At 39.7% G+C, this 21,128-nt stretch overlaps 1 protein-coding gene and 1 pseudogene across 1 annotated transcript; one reads left to right on the top strand and one right to left on the bottom strand.

The window, feature by feature from the left end:
* The first annotated feature begins 8,951 nt into the window (after positions 1 to 8,951).
* LOC110041144 (uncharacterized) lies at positions 8,952 to 12,038 on the top strand. Its single transcript, XM_089276552.1, has 6 exons — positions 8,952 to 9,122; positions 9,632 to 9,721; positions 9,999 to 10,181; positions 10,626 to 10,721; positions 11,186 to 11,381; positions 11,902 to 12,038. Exons 1-6 carry the CDS (start codon positions 9,120 to 9,122, stop codon positions 12,021 to 12,023), a joined length of 690 nt encoding a protein of 229 aa, XP_089132678.1. The 5' UTR covers positions 8,952 to 9,119; the 3' UTR covers positions 12,024 to 12,038.
* A 2,696-nt stretch (positions 12,039 to 14,734) lies between these two features.
* Positions 14,735 to 16,458, bottom strand: LOC149101243 (uncharacterized; annotated as a pseudogene).
* Positions 16,459 to 21,128: the final 4,670 nt, after the last annotated feature.

Below are 21,128 nucleotides of genomic sequence, written 5' to 3'. Positions count from 1 at the left end.
TGCTCGTCGCCAAACTTGTTCGGTGTGCACGCAGACCTTTCTTCGAGATCATTTCTTGCTTAGTTGTAAAATAATGTGTATCTTTTTTCTTCTCTGTAAAAAGTTTTGAGTGGAAACAGACAGAAAACCAAAAGCAGATTGCGGGGAATTATACTTCTTACAAGCTCTGAACGCAACTAGTTACGCAACGCCTGCGAGTTCTATACCATTTAATATCCCACGATATTTCATATTATTATACCTTTCGGTTCAACTGCAGAGTACCCTGCCACTCAAATTAAGTTCTTTGTAGCCGGCTACGCGGAAACTTCTTAATTCAAGTTGAACTATGTAATTCATTCACGTAACCTCTTATGGTGTTCGGCTTCAAAAGGTCCACAGCAGGAGCAGGGTATTAAGCCCCAAAAAATATGAGGAAATATTTGATAATCAACTTTACGAATAGAGGGTATTCGAAGCAATCGTCAGTTAATGTGTTGTTTAAGAATATTTGGTACCTCTTAGGAAAGAAAAAATTTCAACCCACGCCCACAAAATTGGATCTTGGTACCTCTTGGGAATTCTTTTCAAAAATTTCCGAAGAACACCCACGTCCCTTTTATATCAAAGTACCCCCGGGGAGGGAACTAGGATGAACTCATACGGGTGTGAAAGTCAATGATCCTGGTATGATTCAGGTAAACACTACCCCTCCACCCGTCACCCACCCCTCACAATTTATCTGTTACGACGAGCACCCCCATCCTGATGCAATTGGACAGCATATATCTCCCTTGTAAAAAATAGATCTACACAGTCTCTTGGACTTAATTGCTTTAATTTGTCCGTCCATCGCTAAAATATTTCAACATAGCTCGTATTTACTCGATCGTACATGTAGGTTGACGCGCATACCATCTGTGAAGAAATTTCCACTCTGGTCAAACTGCATGGAATACAAAAGAAATGTAGTGTGAACGACAACAGAACGAAACGATGAGGCAAATCGAATTTCTTACTTGAAGTATTTTAAAATAAGCTTACTACGTACAAATTTCGAACTTCCGTCGAATTAGGGGTATTTCTTAATTTTTAATTTTTAATTACCATTTTTTTTTCTGTTTTCTATATTTCTATTAGTACAATGGTTAAATTTTATTATTATTTTTAATCTACTATTTCTTTAGCTTTTGCAATTTTATTTTTGCAGGGCCCCACTGAAAACCACATGTATGTGAAGTGGGCTCCCTGTTGAAAGATCTTTATTATTACTATTATTATTATTACAAAATAAAACAATAAAGAAACAATGAAACTAAAACTCAAAAAGAACTTAAGCTTACCTTGGACTCCACAAGGAGAGAAAGCGAGTGGAAACCATCAAATTCTCTTGCCAAGAAAAAAAGCTACGAGCTTAATTTGCCCCATATGCTAAGTTAACACGATCCCACTTTCTGACTTTGTCTTACAGGGTCTCTCGTATCAATTCTTTGACCTCGCCAACCGCGTTGTTGTGACCGATACATGACCACAGTCATAAATACCTCTACCAGCTTTCATCCACGTGTGAGCAAAAGCCGATAGGCAAAAAACAACATATTTACGAAAGAAAATCACATGAAGCCAAAATGGCCGACTTCAGGGTGCCCGAGAAACTCGCACCCAGGCTCTCGATTTCTTGGGCAAAAATGTACGCCTTTCTAGTCCCCCGCGTCTTCCCCTCGTCTTCTATTTCGTCAAAAAACCTTCTTCAAGACGACCGAACACTCTTGGACAAAAACATTACTTAGTAGGGGAAGTAGTAGATAATTGTTTAATCCAGGTTTAATGAATAAATTAATCAGAATCGAGTGAGTGAGTGAGTGAGTGAGTGAGTGAGTGAGTGAGTGAGTGAGTGAGTGCCATTCGACTGCCTTCTAAGCTCATGGAAGACTACGTCATCCATGAGCAAAAACAAAACTTTTAGCTCTAAAAGTGGTCGCGGTCGCTTACGAGAGGTGGTCGCTTACAAGAGGTTCAAATATAGTGAGTTGACTTGGAAACTTTTGGTCTTTTGGAATACTGGTCGCTGAGGAGAAGTGGTCGATTACGAACGGTGGTCGCAACCGAAGGTTCGACCGTATTTCTCTAGTCATGTCATTGCAAACTATAGATTTCGTACCACCTATATTGCGGATAAAGGAGTACGGCAGTTGTATTTTCACAAATCACTTTTATTTGGCAACGTTGCACATGGTCGCAAAGGGACTGCAGGGCTAACAGAATTTCCTTTGTCTCCAAGTAATTAATGTGGAATTTAGATTCCTGGTATGACCCTCTATCACCCCTCCCCAGCCTTTCAGTAAGCTGTCTGTCATGAGTGTTATATCAGGGGGTTGTGGAGTAATAGCTTTTGGGTATTGGTCAACATTAGAAATCCACCATAGCAGGTCCTGTTTGGACGGAGGTAAAAGGGTCATATGCCCTTCAGGGTCCCAACCATTGCATTTCAAGGCATCAGTTTTGTCATTTTCCAGAGACCTATAGAACAGAGGTGCATACTGCACACCTGAGAAAGCTCATACCATGAGGCCCTCTACAGAGGCCACCTCTTTAACTGAAACTGGCTCTTGCATGTAAGGTAAGGTAAGGTAACTTTATTTTAAGTCGTAAACGTAGGGAGTGGTTACCCAATCTCCCGAGCAAGGCGCTCATGACAAAAAACGTGACACTTGGATTTGATCAGTGTCTGCTTTCCCGGTGACCATAGAAATGGTCATGTTCTGAGAATTTAGGGTAAATCCCAGAAAGTTGATTACTTGGGTAGGCGTGGTGACAGATTTTGTGCCATGGATCGTAAACCCCAGTGATCTGAGCAGCAAAATGGTATCATTAATTGCCCTTGAGATTTCAAGAGGTGTTGCTGCCAGTAAAAGGAAGGCTGATTTCTCATCGTTATACTTTTCAAGTTTGGCTGATGAGATCTCCTGTGAGATCCAACGTCGAAATCAAGCAGGATCTTCGTTCACGGCTTTACAGTTTATTAAGTTTCTCAGCAAGGATCAATAACGCCCCGTCCTCCTCTACGGCTCCGTACACATTAATCCTTCACGAGAATGGAGCATTTCGAAAACGCTCTTCAAACCGGAGGAAATTGAAAACACTGGCTGTGCATTTTAATCTGGACGGTGCTTTTCGAAATCAATGACGTTGTAATAATCGTGTGATTTTCTTGCCCGAGTTCTGTCACAACGTTCTACCTACTTGCGTTATGCCCGTCTTTGCGTTATGCCCACTTGCGTCATGCTTACGTGTGATTTCCCTGCCCGAGTTCTGTCACTGCGTTCTGCCTACTTGCATTGCGTTATATGCCTCTTTGCGTTATGCCTCTTTGCATTATGCCTCTTTGCGTGATACCTCTTTGCGTTATGCCTCTTTGCGTTATGCCTACTTGCGTTATGCCTGCGTGTGATTTCCCTGCCCGAGTTCTGCCACTGTAGCGTCTGTAACTGCTTTACTGAGATTTTCATTACCATACAAAAACTAGCAGTAGTACCATGTTAAAACAACGAACGATCACCTATTGCGGTTTGAAATTAGGCTCTCGGAAAACTTCGATGTTTAGGGTATGTGTAGTTTTTGATAATTCAATTCAAGATGGTGTGACATGAGTTCATGAGCAAGTTGCATGTGAAACGAAAGAAATCATTTACATGCAGTATGAAATCACCGTCATTTTTGCTATGGAACCCACACCAGCATGAGTAAACACCCCCCTAATCTACCTTATCTAAGATCTGCTTCTTCAAAGAAACAAGAAAAAGAAAAGAAGAAAAAATACACATTATTATACATATCGGAGAAAGGTCTGCATCCACGCCAAACAGGACTGGCTAAGGGAACAGGTGTAGGATAGGGGCAGAATATAAAGGGGGGGGGGGGGGAGGGGGAAAGGTCCTTTCTTCTGGGATTCTACACTACCAAGAGGAACTTATATGACTTGTTTTGTTCAGTTTACAGGCGCTTATTCTTGGTTTAGTAACAGAATGAACCTTTCTGAACCCACAGAAAGAGGGCCCCCAAAACGCGTTCCGAAACACTTCAGCACAGCGCACATGATAAACACAAGAAGCATTCTGCATTAAAAGACTTTATTAAATTTACATTTAAAATTGTAATCATGTAATTAAGCCACATACAATTTATCACAACTTTGCTATTGCTATTCCAATATCGACAAGTTTACTTTGACATGCTTAGTCACGTTGGAATAAACTGTAAGAGTTGTAATTTAAAAATAACTGAAATTGTAACAAAATCTTACTTTGCTGAAACAAAACAACAAATGATAATAATAAAATAAAGCTTTGTAACTCGACTTGAAATATATTGATCACTTTACTTGACTTCAAACTGTTATTATCAATGGAAACTGTAAACTGGACTCGATCATATAGCACTTTGTACTTATTAATTCCCTCAAGTACCACTTGGTTGGAAACACGATGCTTATTTCTCGCATTTCTCTGAGCACGTTGTTACGGAATGGCGCCAGCAGAACATGTTTTCATCCTAGTTGTGCACACCTTGTAACAGCCCCGTTTGATACCTAGAACAACAAACAGAAGCTCAGTTAAAAATTTGCTATAAAATTGTGTTCATGATGAGAGCTGATGGCCGATTGGGAACCACCGACGGGGCCCTTTTTATAGCCTGAACCAGTTACACTCTTTTTTATTGTAAGAATATTGTTTTTCCGGCCAAGGCTTATTTTTTTTCCTATTTTAGGCTGAAAATATTCTTGTGGATATTCTTACTTATATTCAACCCCTCTTAATAGTGACTGAATCTTTCAAGCCAAATTTACAGTTTTTGGCCTAAACTAATTTCGCAAATCCAAAATGTTAAAAGGTGAAATCAGAATACATTCACGGACATTGTCAGTCTTAGAAACGCGAAAGAAACGTTTCGGAAACTTCTGTCACGCAAGTACATTTGGTAACAATTTAAATTGAGGAAACTTGTGCGTCTATCTTGAAAAAACATTTTAAACAAATAGGAACCGGCCTTTCTCCTCTTCAAAATCAAAGCATGTGATCGATCAGTACACTTTGTTCTATCCAAAGCAAAACACAGGCCGCCTGGAACTTTTACACCGACATTGTTTATGAATCTACCAGCACACAAATAGCACATAAAAATAAAAATATCTTCCAATACAATTAAACTTACCACTTTTCTCTCGTGAAAAAGCGTTAAGTCTTCTTTCTTCTTGTAGCTGTGCAAATGAGTAGTATAAATGCAGGTTCATGTGAGCGAACCCTTTTTATATCACCTGAAGGTTGCACAATGTTTTTTCATTATTAACCTGATATCAGGAAATGTTAATCTTTATAATTTGACCTGACCTTGTTTCAGTGCATTGCTGGCAGAGTTGCTTTCGTTTTTGTCGATCGAAGGTTGTCTGCATACTGTCCTCGTTTCAGCACTTCTTCCTTACATAAATGCACAAAGCCTACCGTACTGTAAAGAAATTCTAAACCAGGAAACGTCAGAACCAAAATTTCAGTACTGGATTAAGAATTGTTTTAGGGGAAAATTTATGTGATTTTTAAAGTGACAAACGCTTGCTCAGTTAGCAATGAATTCATCATTTTTTGGGTTTATTTCCATGTCTCAGAAGAGATAGTTGTTGCGGCAGGGTTACTTTACAGTAGACGATTTCCCGGACCCCGGGGTATTTGGGTAACCGGGGCAAGAGAAGGGGGAAAGAACGAGGTGACCTAACTAATTCAGCCAGATTGATTGTGACGCTACAAAAACAGCAACAAAAATAGAAAGGTGAAATTTTGGCAATGTTTATTACTGGTCTCCGGAGATCAGTAGATCTTAGCCACATCTCCATATCCATTTCCATGTCCGTTGTATAACCTAACTTTTCACTTGGACTCCCCCAGAACACTTTTCAACTAGTCTGAACAACAGCCGGTACCACTTCGATCTTCTATAGAAAGACCGGAAAGAGCACGGAACGATCACGGCGACTCTACTGGCAGAGTATTGCTTATATTCACTGCTGTACCATTTTTTTTTTTTTTTTTTTTTTTTTTAATACGCCCTCGCATTAGCACTTCCGTCAGTTATAGTAGTTCTGCGAATAACACAACCAGTTCCGGCTCCCGTTAAAATCCTGGACTTAGACATTCTTTTCCCCGTGGCGGCGCTTTAGGAACTGGACTACACGTGTTCAGCTCAGGTTTTTGCGATGCGCAGTAGAACCATAACTGAAGGAAGTGCACAAAGGGCAAAGACAAAGATCTCCTATATCATTATAATGCGAAGGAGGATAAATTTCCGGGACCTTCGAGAGTGAAACATGTCATGGGAGGGTCTCTGATGCAGTGTGTGAGGTCAGGTTTATTCCTTATAAGCTAAATGATACCAAAAACCCAGATCAGTTGACTACACAGTTGAAACAAAATAAAACAGTGGGACTCGTCGTGCTTTGTAACACGTAAAAAGCTGTTTCGGCACCTCTTAGAGTGGTCAGTATTTTCAAAAGCTCCACAGCGGGAGCCTCTGACAGTACCTTTCAAGGCATTGAGCCGAAAACAGTGACTAGCCGAATAGTTTGTTGTTTTGGAACTGTGACCTCTTCAGGGGTGAAAAAATTTTTCAAGCCACGCTCGCAAAACAGGATCTTGGTACCTCCTAGGGGTTCTTTTCAAAATTTCCGACGAGCTCCCTGGTCCTTTTTACGCCGGAGTCATCCCACGGAATAAAAAACTGCTTCAAAAGTTTTGAATTTCACTCGTCTTAACTTTTTATCTTTTCTTCCAGCCTCGAAGGGTTCACTGATTAATTTGGCCACATTGTCGTTTTGTCTATCTGAAATGTCACGCAGTCAGGAGTTGAAAGAAAATGTCTCTTGAGTCATTTGTAAATAAATATATCAAATAGTGAATTTAACCGGGGAGAGGAAGGAACTTCGCCATGCTAGCAGAGTATTGTTCATGTTCACTGCTGTACCATTCTTTTTAATATGTCCTCGCATTAGCACTTTCTGCAGTTCTAGCAGTTTTGAAGTACACGACCCCACAAGCTTGTTAGCTTTGAAATCTTTTATATCGTGATTTTTTAAGTCAGTTGACCTTAGTTTTTGGTATCTTTTGCTTATAATAAACCTGACCTCTCACACTGCATCGGAGACACTTCCACGACACGTTTCAGACTCTTCATGGCTTCCGTATTAAATATATCCTCTTTTTGGTTATTATATGAGATGTCTTTTTTTGCCCTTTTTGAACTTTTTTCAGTTGTAGAACTACTGCGCATGGCACAAACTTGAGCTGATAGTCAAGTTCCTAAATCTCTAAGTTCACTGTACACTAGTAGAGACATTATTAACCGGATATCACGAAATGTTACTCCTTATAATTTGACCTGACCTTGTTTCAGCGCATTACTTGCAAAATTGCTTCGATATTTCCTAGAGAATTACAGGAACGGTTTCGCTCTCCTCTATCAGACCTCGTCTCTGCTAACTCTCCCCAGTTCCCTCCTTACTTGAGACATAAAATAGAGGACCTATGGGAAGATTTTTTTTTTTGCAATTTTTATTACTCCGGAAGTTCTCTGGTAGTGTGGAGGTTCAGGAACTGGACTACACGTGTTCAGTTCAGGTTTGTGCGATGCGCAGTAGCACCATAACTAAAGGAAGCGCGAAAAGGGCAAAACTAAAGATATCTTATATCATGATATTGAGAAGGAGCGTTCAAGAATGAAATATGTAAAGTGTCTCTGATGCATAAAATGTGAGAGGTCAGCTTTATCATAAGCAAGAGATACCAAAAATCTAGCGACTTAAAAATTGAATGAAAACCTGTTTTAAAAGTTTAGAATTTCCCTCTTTGTTTCCTATGTATTTTAACCTGATTTCTTGTTTATCTGAAATGTCACGCTATCAGCAGGAAAAAACAAAGGAACAACAACACAAATTCTTGTCAGTCATTTGTTTATGAGTTTGTAACACGACTAAATTAGTTCAGAGGACCAATAACTAAAATCTATTGCTCTATCGCCGGTCTAATGATCTCTCAGTAAATGGACCGGGCACTGTCCCGAATGATCCCGCGTGACCACTCTTGAAGCCCACGCGATCACTCTTGAAGCTGTTTGTTTTATGGCTTACGTTCCTGAAAAAAACAAAAAGAATCCTTTTCTTTTTCTTCCAACTCTCTTTCCCTTCACCTAGTCGGCTCCCAATCAGAATTGCGCGTTTTTTTACAGTCCCTGATAGTGGCACTTTTTTATATACTGATATAAACATATTTAGTCTTGTAATCTCTTATTACTTAACCTATAATACTCGGGACCGTACTGGGACAATATTGACCTTCCGTTTTTTTTTCCTTTTTTTTTTTTGTATCGACCTCCATGCATTCGGTCCGCACTGTCAAGACCTCGGGCCGATATTCTACCAGTACGCCGCCTAGATTGCGGTGACTCCCCATATATTAAATAGTGTATTCAAATCATGACGGAAACAGGGAGGAACGATCATTGGGACAGTTGCTAGCAGAGCATTTTTCATATTCAGACTGCTGTATCATTCTTTTTAATATGTCCTCCTTTTAGCTCTTTGCAACCGTCAGTCCTAGTAATTTTAACTAAATCTTTTGCTTACCGCAAACATACATGACCTCTCACACTGAATCAGCGATAATTCTCAGTGAGACTTTCAACACGTTTCACCGGCTGAAGGCTCTGGCAATTTATCTTTATCCTTATTATGATATACGATATCTTTATTTTTGCCTTTTTGCATTCATGGTAGGCTTTATCCATTCATGTCTCAAGGAAGTGCTGAAACGAGGGCACCTGGCATACGAGCTTTGGTCGAAAATAGCCACACCGTTTCAGCGCTACTTCCTGTAATTTCATAGAAATAGCGAAGCAACTATGCCACCAATGTGCTGAAACCAGGTCAGGTCAAATTTAGGTGTAACATTTTCAGATATCAGCCGATTAAGCCGGAGTGAGGTGGCATTGTACAACCTTCAGATGATATAAAAAGGGTTCGCTCATATGAACCTGCATCCATACTACTTTGCATCAGCTACAAGAGGAAAGAAGACTTGACGCTTTTTCACAAAAGAAAAATGGTAAGTCTATTTTCATTTTGCCATTTGTCTGCTGCTAGATCCATACACAAAAGCAAGACAACAAAATATACCCAGAAATTTTGTCGTATTTTCGAGTTAAAGTACGCAAGAATGCATTTATACTGGCGCTAGAAATTATTTCTCATCACTTCTTGAGTTTTAAGTTGTTGCCGGGCAAATAGGCTGTCAAGCAGATGCCTGTTTATTTGATTTTGTGGTAAACATTTCACATTTTGGAGCTGCAAATTAGGTTTGAGTACGATTTAACAATTAAAACTGTAAAGTTTGAACTTAATCTTTCCCGCACGATCACTTGCGGTTTTGAATTGTTTTTCTTCAAGCAACCTGTCTTCTAATTGGATGATCTGCACGAAACAATGGGAATTGACCAAAAGAGGTCACACTTGTGCTGCATGCCGCGGGATCCTCGCTGTAAAACGTTTAGTCGCTAATTCAGTTGATAAGAGAGGATACTTAAAAAAGTTCATTTACCTAATTTTCCTCTTTAGGGTTTCAAATTGTTCATTTTGTGCCTTGCTCTGTCGATTGTCGCTGTGTCTGCCTCGTCAATCTGCAAATGCGGTTCACCTGAGGAAAAGGTAACGGTTGAAGTATAACAACAGATATTTGCTTTCTCTGCCGCATGCGTTTTCATTTGATGTATTTGTTCGTATCCAAGAGCACGTGACTTACAGGTTAAAACTTGCTTAGCGATGTGTGTCAGTGTAATATTAGTTGAGAGGAAATTCCCTGCTTTCTAATATTGCTTACTTTCATGGAACTTTCAAGACGACCGAATTCGGACCCAAGCTATCCTGATCCTCTCTCAGTATAATCAGATGAGTTGAAATGCAGGTATACCTTTTCGTTCTTCAGGCTTTGCAGGATTCACCTGCTAGTGATCCGGTGAAGAAATACAGATTAAAATTGAAGACAGAAGATGGAAAAGAGGAAGAGGGAGAGGTTGAAATTGACACAAAGAAGGAAACAGAGACTTTCCATGTGCCAAAGATTTCGCCTGATAAAGAAGAGGCAGACGTGGTCATTGACTTTAAAAAGGTTAGTAACTTTACAGCACTGCATGTTCGATTCACTAATTTATAACTTGCTATCGGGGTCGAGGCGAATATCAGAAGTAGGAAGACCTGTTCAGGGAGAGGGGAGGGTACGGGGCTAGTATAAAGATATGATTCATTCATTATTATTATTATCATTCGTTCTTATTTCCAAAGATTATTTTCGGCGACATCCAAGGCACAACACCTCGCTTAGCAAGGAGTTCTCTTCGTATACACTACATGTAAAGGAAGAAGCAGTTGACTAGTAAATGTGGAGTTAAAGCCATTTTGAGTGGTGTGCAAAATGGGTCCTTGATAAATAACTTTACTTCAACTTCAAGGCAAAATTCATATGACCTGAGTGTGCGACATGCTATCTTAGTATAGGAGCGTTACGTTTATACAGACAGCACTTGCACATAACTAATGCATTCGAACTTTGCAGAATTTTATGATGATCCGTATGCCAGAGGCCAAATCGTGCTATCTGAGTCCATCAACTGAAAATGTTCCTAAACCGGCCGACTTGGCGCGCCTTCTGGTAAGTTTGTATCCCATGTTTCGTTGTGCTGAATTGTTAACACTGAAGGTACTCGAAATATGATTGAAAATTAACTGAAATACTTGTTATTGCTTATCCCGCTTACATCATCGAACAAAACAAACAAACAAACAAACAAAAAAAACATCTACTGCAACGCGCATGGTAAAATATATTAGCGGGAGAACTGGAAACAATTTCTAAACAGAAGCTTTGGCAATGAGGCAAACATCCACTGTTGTGCAATAGTATTAACACAGTAGCATGGTTTAATATAGAACTGGCAAAACAGCTTCCTTATACGTATAGTGTATTTAAACTAGACCTAGTCTTGTTTCCTTTGTCATGCCTACAGATTAGAGATTCTGCACAAAACGTTCCGCGTCGTCTTTAGAAATTTCAGTAATAACTATCATGACTGTACAGTAGTTCAGAGGGTCAGTTTTTTAATTTAATCCCACTAGGAGAACGACGCGGGATTTACGATGAACAAAAGTCCACCTGTAGTGAAATTGGAGGCTGTGGGGACTCTTGATGACAATGCACGTGGCAATCTGATTGACGAAATGAAGGATCTGTGTGCAGAGCTACCCATTTATCTTGTTGTCAAGGTAGATAGGGCACCGAGAAGCTTAACCACGGGCAAAATAGCCGCAAGAGGTAAGTGAAACACGCGTACATGTTTTTGAACTCTATCTTCCTTCTCTGTTAAGGAAATTATCAGCGACGCTAAGATTACATAGTTTTTAAAGCCGGTATCAGTATGCTGTGCATCATTAGGTTGACATTAATTTAAAAATTAGTAGCTATGGTAGCCGTTGTCGTTTAACGCACTGACCTCACATCTGATCTGTATTTTCTTTTGGAGTTCGCCCTGTTTTTCACCATCGCCTCACATTGCACGCGTCATAAATCCCCACTGAACTTGATATCTATCTCTTTCATAGATTAGCAAAAGGCGATTGTCATCGGTCTCGCATATACGCATAAGGGTCAGACTTGTCTTCGGTTTTTGTGCATCAATTGACTAAATGAGCAGAAAGCAGAAATGATTGCAGCAGATTTTGAGCACAATACGAAAAGAATATGCAACAGAAAAAAATACAAGTTCATTCAGTGATGTACTCACTACCTTTCCCCTCTCATTCCGAATTAACTGAGCTTTTGATTGTTGTTCTAGGTCTCTTACCAGATTGCCCGCTGAAGTGTAAACCTGTTCTCAAGAGCATTTGTAGGATTGTCAATTCTAAGTATCGCTGCTGGTTAGTTACTGTAATACAATGCTCAAAAGTTTGCGGGTAAAAAAGAAAACAAAAATGGCAGAGGGAAGAAAAGCCGGCTTGCCCTGCCGGCTTTTCTTCTTTAACCAGCTTTTTTTTTCGGTCTTTCTCTTTTGAACAAGTGGTTCTTGAGGGATTAAAATTAGTAGAAATTAGGCGTTATATGATCATCGAGTTCAGTTTACAGTTTTGCTCATAAAATCTTTGCAGTCAAGCAAACAGGTCAATACATTTTACATGTAAGTCGCACTACAAAGATTTATTTTCATTGTTTGGTCGAGAAACTTAAAGTAAGATTTTATTTCAGTTTTTTGAAATGACAACTCTTTCAATTTGTTTTAACGTGACTAAACATGTTTAAGTGAGCTTGTCGATATGGAATAGCAACTAATAGCTTTAGCAAAGTTGTGATAAGTTAATTGTAGGTGTCTTAATTAGATAATTACAATTTAAAAGCAAATACTGAATTAAACAAAGTTAATAAAGTCTCTTTATGTGCCACATAAAATCGATTGTTCTTTTTAATTTGCTCAGTGTTACACTATATCGAGTCTATATATAGCACGGTTCGTAGCCATTTTTGCCTGCCGTCTGCTTCTGTAGGCTTCATAAAGGTTCATTCGGTGTTCCCTGAAACGCAGAATAAGTGGCCAGCTATAAACTGAACCGCAAAAAAAGTCCTATAAGTTCCTCTTGGTATTGCAGAATCTTAAAGAAAGGGCCTCCCCTCACCGCTCCAGTGCGATTCTACTCCTGCCCTACATCAGTGCTCGTCGCCAAACTTGTTCGGAGTGCACGCAGAACTATCTCCGAGATCATTTCTTGTTGAGTTGTACATGAATAATGTATATCTTTTTTCTTCTCTGTAAAACGTTTTGAAAGGAAACAGGCAGAAAACAAAAAGCAGGTTGCAGGGAATTACATTTCTTACAAACTCTCACTTGACCCTCACTACATGAATTCCATATTTTCCCTTCACACAGTTTGTTTTTTGCTTTTAATTGTTCTTTTGATTTTCAACTTGAGATTACGCGTGCAGAGGGTGGTCGTCTTTAGCATGCAGTGCAAAGGATTTTATAACCTTGCTCCAGGGCTTTTTCCTTAAAGATGAGAGGGAAAAGTGAGAAGCCTCTGGGAACGAAGTTGAGGATTCTATTCAAAGGACCGACATGTACACCGTGATGATTTGAAGTCTTTTCGTTTTCTTAATTACATGATAAATTTCTAAATTAGTGAAGGATACTTGACGAAAAAATCAGCAATTACTTTAATTGTTCGTGACGAACTCAAATGCATAACAATATGGGACTCCGAACTTGCCACATTTTACCAAGAAATGTATGCCAAGGGGCATCCATTTTCCCCTGGCGTACATTTCTTTCTAACTTTGGGATCCCATATTTTTTTATGAATTTGCAAGGGATTCTTATGAAGCATCGAAGATTTACTAAATTAGGCATGATCGATCTACGGAGACGATTTTTTGTTTAGTTAAAAATGACGAAAAATTGTTGATATATTAACAATAGCCTGCATTTGGCGCGCAAATATGCTCGGATATTTGTCCGCAGATATTATCTTCTCTGAGAGGCTATCGCGTGTTTATTATCCTTCAAATATTTTTCGCAGTTTTGAAATTTGGGGAATATCACTCGGATATTGGCCAGTTTTAGCTGGGGCATATTCAGTCACGGACGCGCTTAGACCAATTGTGCGTAGGCGAAAATATTCCATGATTAAAAATCAACAGTAACCTCCATTTGGCGGGTAAATATGCTCGAATATTTGTCCGAAAACATTATCTGTTCCGAGAATCGAAGAGTTTTCCGAGAGCGTAGCTCGAGGAAAACTGTGAGCTTCGAGGAACAAATGATATGCAAGTACCCGAGCAAGTTTACGCGCCAAATCAAGGCTACTGTGTTTTTTTAATATCCTTCAAATATTTTTCATAACGCGCGCAAATTTGAAAACTAGGAAATTATTATCTCTCGGAATCCTCAGTTTTAGCCGGGCCCTGTTCAGTCGCGTGACGCGTTTAGACCAATCGTGCGCGAGCGAAAATATTTGATGGATTATAATGCGTGAAATCGGTATGAAGGTCCATTTGTTTTAAGCGCGTGCTATATATTTAATTGTGAAATAAACATTAAGACATTGGTGAATAGTGAATGTTGGTGTACCACGGATGTACACCAACATCGCGTTTTCATACTGGGCTCCGGTAAATTTTGGCGAAATATTTCGACGAATACCTGAAGTTTGGAGCGACGCACAGGCCTAAAACTTGGAGAAGTGTTTTATTTAGTCATCTTCTACAACATCACAATTTCTTAGTTTTTTTCCACTGGATGGTTTTCGATTTAATTTTTATTGCGTGACAGCGAAAACGAAGCGCTCATGATGTAATTTGCCCCCGCTGTAGAGGGGGGGAAATGGGTGAACAAATCCGTCCCAAAACATGTTGATAGACTGGTTCATGATTGCGTTACGCTACGTGATCGTAACTAATCACGCAACGCCTGCGAGTTGTATACCATGTAATCTCCCACGATATTTCATATTATTATACATTTCGGTTTAACTGCAGAATGCCCTGCCACTCAAATTAACACTTAATTCAAATATGTCATTTATTCACATAACGGATAAATTGTGAATTCAAATGGCGTCCTTTATGTTTTTCGTTAAAATGCACTATTGGAAATAAGGTGCAGGGGGAGGGGGGGGGGGGGGGGTTAGAGTTTACCTAAATCATATCAAGCCTTGTTAACCTCTAAAAGGTACCACAAGCACCCCCATCCTATTTTATATGGAGGGTCATGAAGGGGGGTACCAAATCCCAGTTCCCAGCCCAAATTTTTGCCAAATCCCAGTTCTCAGCTTAAATTTGGTCCAAATCCTAGTTACCAAATCTAAAATCCCATTGCCAGTGATTGTTTGCAGTCTAATGTGTAAAATTAATTAAAAGCGCAGACTGACCTCGTTTGGATACACACATACCTCCAGCTGGACTGAGGAAAATCTCTCATTCTTCTGGTGATCAGTCTTTGTCTTCCAGCCCTTGATGGCATAACCATATTGAAACCACTTGTATCATCTTCACAGACTCACTGTCTCCCCTTTCGCTGCTGCTGTACTCCTCACTTTGATATGTGCATGCGAGAAGCAGGCTGTTCATCAGAGTCACCTTCTGGACGTTCTGCTCTTTCCCCGGCACTGAACTTTGCGCACGAGGAAGTACAAACCGCAAATCTAGTGGATTAAGCAATGTCTGTGTTTCATACAAATTCAGAGGCAGTGTCCCAGCTCTGTCCATGGTGTTGTCTTTTCGTACATTTCGCTGCCTTACACACTTGCCGTATCGTTTTGCCCACACTCCCATCTCTGCTTCATCATTTCTGGACAATCTTTCTCCGACCGGTTTGGGAATTTCAACAAGGACTAACTGGCCAGTAACAGAAAGTTCAACAGGGTAGTATGAGTTAGGATGTGTGTAATAATGTGAAGACCATGGTGTCACTCTCTTTACTCCTTCTTCAACTGATGAACCAAAAATCTGTGCGTATTCTCGAGAGTAGCTGTTTCCTTCTTAAAATGAGTTACTGCGTGTTGGTTCTCAACATTTAACGTCAGGAGTGATTTTAAATTCAAGTTCACCTCGAAACCTGGATATGAAGACAGATCTTTGATGTTGTTCTCTACCCTGCGAAGTGATTGTGCGATCAGTTCCAATGACTTCAAACACTTGTTTGATAAAGTACCCTCTGGACAATCAGTGGTTTCTTTTGCCACGGACTGTAGCTCTCTTGCCTTCCGTGAGCAATACTTCACGTACTCCAGCACCTCATCCACCATAGCAAGTGCTTTATTAACCGACTTCCGTGGTTCTCTAACCGTGCGTTTTTTGGAATGAATGTTAAAAGCCTTTACCAGGACTTGTAACTTCCCAAGGAACTCTGCAATCCCTGTCAACGGTCTGTTGATTAGTTTGACCGCGCCAGAACCAGAGTCTGTAACGTAAATGTCACGATCAAATTCAACGCAGGTTCCAATTGGTTGACAAAGTTTCGAGTGCGATTGTGAACCATCACTATCACCTTTACTGTGTCCTGCAATGACAACAAGAACCCCAGATTTAAAGAGCTCAACGGAGTGCTCTTCGCAGAACAAAATATCTTTACCAAAATTAACCAAGCAACATTCACTGCTCGTGATGATATGGGTAGGCCATCACTCCCTCTAACGATCCTTGTTACACCCTGTGATTGAACAAAGACATGAAGAACACCATCCGCACAAACAGCTAGTTCATCCACTGAGGGTGCCAAAGAACTAACATTTGTCCAACTGCCTGCATAGCTGCACATAACATTCACTGCTCCAAGGACACCTACTCCGTCAAAATCAGTTGTGATCGAGTAAATACCCTTTGTAGAGTTGGATGCACCAATTAACATGCCACCATTTCCAAGACATAAGTTTACAATTTTCTGTGTGTATTACAGCATTTTTTTGCGTTGATATACTTGATTTTGACTATCATAGTCCGCGAATTGGACGCCATTTTTATCTTTCCCGCCACGTGCAAACATGCGCATATCATTCCATCAACAACAAACCGCTGACCAGGAAAACAGACAGAACTTAACAATAAAACCATATGGAGCGACACCGTAACTGGTCAGTGGTCATCACCATCGGGCTGTGCTGTCCTTCGATCGAGCAGTCTCTGAGATCGGTATTTTGCTTCGTTTTAAGGTCGAAAATATCCTTGATAGTTCTCGTTATTGGTGAGTTTGACGTCCTTAAATAGGTTTTTAATACTCAAGCAATGTTCGTAAAGAATAGCGGTACAGGGGAGTCATTTTGTGTGGAGTAATGTGTAGTTTGCTGACTCGAGCCAGCTCGAGCGGATCAAGCGTGGATCGTGTTGCTTCAGCCGCCCTCGCCTCAGAATTGTGAAAATCAACGATGGGTATCCAGCAAAGCAGAAAATTTGTCCTGTGTGCAGCTTTTGCAAGGATTTTGAAGACTGGTTGGATTTAAAGTGTAATTTGCACGAAATGGTTAAGGTACATGTAAGTCGGGACCGTTTTATTCACACTCACTTTGCGCCGACATGTGGTGCTTGTTCAATGAGATTATATTTCGCAACGCGTCAAAGAAACTTTGATAAGAATTTGTCTTTAAAGACTGGCGTTTAGGCGTTTCTATCACCTTTCTCACTTGCTGCGCCTTTTGGAACGGGTGAAATATATTTTTGTACCTGCCGTTTGCTGTAAGAATAAAACATTTGTTCATTTCATTCACAAGATATTTCTCTATCATTAAAGATTGTTTAAGCCTACATTTATATAATGGTGGCGTTTGCGAAGGGAGTAGAAATCGAAAATATTATGATTTGTTGGCCGCAGCGAACGCTGGAAATACTGAAAACATTTAAGACCGCTCAATATCTTCGGTTCATTGACAATTTTTTCCTTTTTTGAGGTCTTTTTTGTTTCCATCAATTAAATGTTGATAGCACATGGAAATTTTCAAGACCGTTTCCCTGTACATGTATGCACATGTAACTAAATATTTTAAAATGCCTAAACACCTGTATTTGTTTACACGAAACCGCTTCCACTTATGGGATGTGGTCAAGTTTCACTTCTTTTGATGCTGAAAAGACATTCAACATTTCAGAGAGGCAGTAATCAACTCAATGAAACCCACTAGTTTATTTTGTTTACTCAGTCATTTGAAGCTTTTCGATTTCTATTTCCCTATCTTACATGTGCATTGTATCAACTTTCATAAATAATTGACTGTTGTTGTTTTTCCTTTCATTTAATTTAATTCAGATGAGCTTTGCTCAATCACTACAAAATAATTTTTACATTGTAATCATACACGTACATATCACGTGCTTTGAATCAATATGAAATTAATTATGATCGCCTTAGTAATAGTATTGTATCATCCTCCCTTCTGTAAGATTCTTACTTAACTTGTAACCACTTTATTACAAGACATTATAGCACCTGATGGCAATAAATTATATATGTATAATATTATATGTATTTTTTTTTCCTGTGATAAATTGGCTAACAAGTGGGTTTGTTTATGCCACTGTGTCTCTGAATTGGCTTACTGTCATCTACAAACCATTAGTAATATATCTTGGCTACATCTAACTCAGATACTAGATACAAAAGTATGTATTAAAGAACAGATACATTTCTTACAAATTAATATTTATTGCATTTAGTTCATCACTTAAGTTCTACAACATTGCTTTTCTCCAGTGAGAAATTTTGTGCAAAGTCTGAAGTTGTAAGTTGCAAAAACAAGTTCCGTCAGTAGTTGCGAATCACTTAAAATCAGGCTTTGGTGCTGTAAACGGAATGGCAAAGCGAGGAAATTAGAAATTGTCTCAATACAAAAGAGGTAAACTTGACTGAAATCTACAGACTCCTTTTTTTTAGGTTTAGGGTTAAGGTTAGGCCTAAGGGACAAGGTGGGACGTGCGGTGGCCTTGTGGTTAGTGCGCTCAGCAATGGATCGAGTGGTCTGTGTTCGAGCCCTGGTCAAGGACATTGTGTTGTGTTTTTGGGCACGACACTTTTACTCTCACGGTGCCTCTCTCCACAAAGGTGTACATATGGGTACTGGTGAATTTAATGCTGGGGGTAACTCTGTGATCGACTAGCATCCTATCCAGGGGGTAGTAGAAATACTCCTAGTCGGTTCATGCTACAGAAACTGAGATAAGCCTGGCCTGATGGGCCACTTGGCTCTATGCAGACTTTACCTTTTACTTAGGGACAAGGTACTGCATCAAGTGGGGAGAGGGACAGCAGAGTCAGAATCTCCCACTTCCCATACCTCTATCTCTTGACTCCCACCCTTGTTCATCCTGCTCTTGTCCCCTGTAAATTAAGAGACTCAAAACACATCCTAGCCATTTAGCTGCACAGTCCTTAGGCATTTCCTTTTCCTTTTTTCCTTTGTTTTCAGCCTTGCTACTCTTACCCACGTCTTTCAAGTGAGTGAGCTATGACATAGCCACTGTCAAAGGGTTTCATTTTGAGCCTCATTTTGAGCCCAAGGGTGAATTTTTCTTTGCCTGTTGGCCTAGAAGTCTTTAAAGACACTAAATGAAAGTCAAGTAACATTTTCAGTTCTTGTTTTTGAAAGTATTTGAAGCCTTAATGAAGGACAAAAATTAGCATTTTGCATTTCTCCCCAGATTCCTACACCCTATTCTCCCGGGCTCCTGCCCCCTGCCTCTCCCCACCATCAACAGATGGCTGAATGTTCAGGAGAGGAGTTGCCATATGGAGAGCATTGGTCAGTGTTCTCTCAGCTGGTGTTTTTACAGCATTGATGTTGTGGAAATCATCCATGGACAGTATCTAAAAGGATTTTTGCTGAGCCAAAATAGAAAAAAATGTACAATAGAAGAAGTTTTCTATTGGGAAATCCAGATAATAGTAATATGTAAACAAGTATTAATGTTACAAATTATAGAGTCTCGGGCTCTAAGGTAATGTGGTCAGAAATTATCTGTGTGGCCTTATAATCAGAAGATTGTTGTGTGAATAAAAGGGGGATAGCCTCTTTATAACTAAAAATGAAATTCATTTATCGAGTTTTAACTGGAAGTTGTTATTACCCAGATTTTATGGTAATTTTATTGTCTAATATGCATGTATTTTTAATTACCCTTTTAACAGCTTTGTATTCCATGTCTTCTGCCATCTAAAGATAATCAGATGTCATGTACTTCTTGTGGTTTTTTTAATAGCTAAATAGCTTTTTTTTCTAAACTCTAACAGCTATGCAACTAGTTTAAAATAATTTTCACACTTTAGAGGCGCTAAAAGCAAAATACAGAACTGCAACAATTCGAAATTATGACAAGAAACAAAGAAACAATAATAACCATGAAAATTTAAAATTTTATTTTCGCCAGCCTCAAGCTTCCTGAAGTACAGTATAATTAAAATTGGGTATTTTATGAGAAAACATACCTCGGTGAATTCTTCCTCGAGTTGAGGCCAGATTTTGAACCCTTTTGGGGATTCAGTCCTACACTTGTTACACCAACGTGTCCGAGATTTATACGAAGCACTGCTTCGAATTCGGCCAACTTGGTCTATAATTCGGTGATACCGAGTGAGGACAGGATGACCGTGATTACTTACGTGAGTGCCCCCAATCGAACAAGTGGACGAACACGAGCATGTCTTCCCGACGAATTTGATCGAAATGCCGTTGACATACCGATTCATACGGTTCAAGCCCATCAATTCAACAAACTTGAGAAGTTGATGTCCTCAGAACACCGCTACAGCAACACAAAAGCTGCCTAGTCTTAGCCTTAGCACACATCGTAACGTAAATTGCCACTGGCTCGCCGCTTGCGAGCACGAACTCTCACGAAACAACAACAATTTCACACCGTGTGCAAGTTCAGTTTGGCTTTGGCACAATATATAATATTAACTGAGAACTATCCAACAAATGAGCGGAGTTTAAAAGCTAAGTTTACAGTGTGCGCTCTAAGTTTTGTACCTTTTTGACTGTCGATAAGACTCGCTGCGAAAACAATGTAAAAGTTGCAGGCATTTTGTAGTTTTGTTAAGGTGTACCGCTGACCAGCAAAATACTGTATCGCACCCCAAAAAACGTATTTCCGCGGTGTCATATGGAGCCTGGTAGCTAGAACGCGGAAACGAAAAATGTAATGATTTTATGTGTCTACTGAGGTCTAATGATGCTGAATTTTAATTTTTTACATAAAAGAATAGGCTCAATTAAGCAGTGGTGTCAAAAACTAGGGTCAGAGAGCACTAAAACTAAAAATCCTTCACCCATTTTCGAAACTGTTCATCCCATTCCCAGTAGTTGAATCCCAGTCCCAGTGAAGTAAATCCCATTTTCCCAGCCCAAAAACAGGCAAATCCCAGTTCCCATTTTACCCCTTCATGCCCCTCTATATGGGAGTCCACCCTGAGCTCCCTCCTCTTATAGCTCTGTTTTTGTTTACATGATATCAGCATGTGTCACACCCTTTTGAGTCGTGCTCAGTCATGTTCATTCAGTCACAGTACCCGCTTTAAATTTTTATTCCCATACA

Source organism: Orbicella faveolata, unplaced genomic scaffold, assembly GCF_042242905.1.
Source record: "Orbicella faveolata isolate gen_17 unplaced genomic scaffold, um_ofav_v1 contig_4, whole genome shotgun sequence".
Lineage (NCBI taxonomy): Eukaryota > Metazoa > Cnidaria > Anthozoa > Scleractinia > Merulinidae > Orbicella > Orbicella faveolata.
Note: the sequence above shows the minus strand (reverse complement) of the source record. Positions and strands in the feature narration are given on the sequence as shown.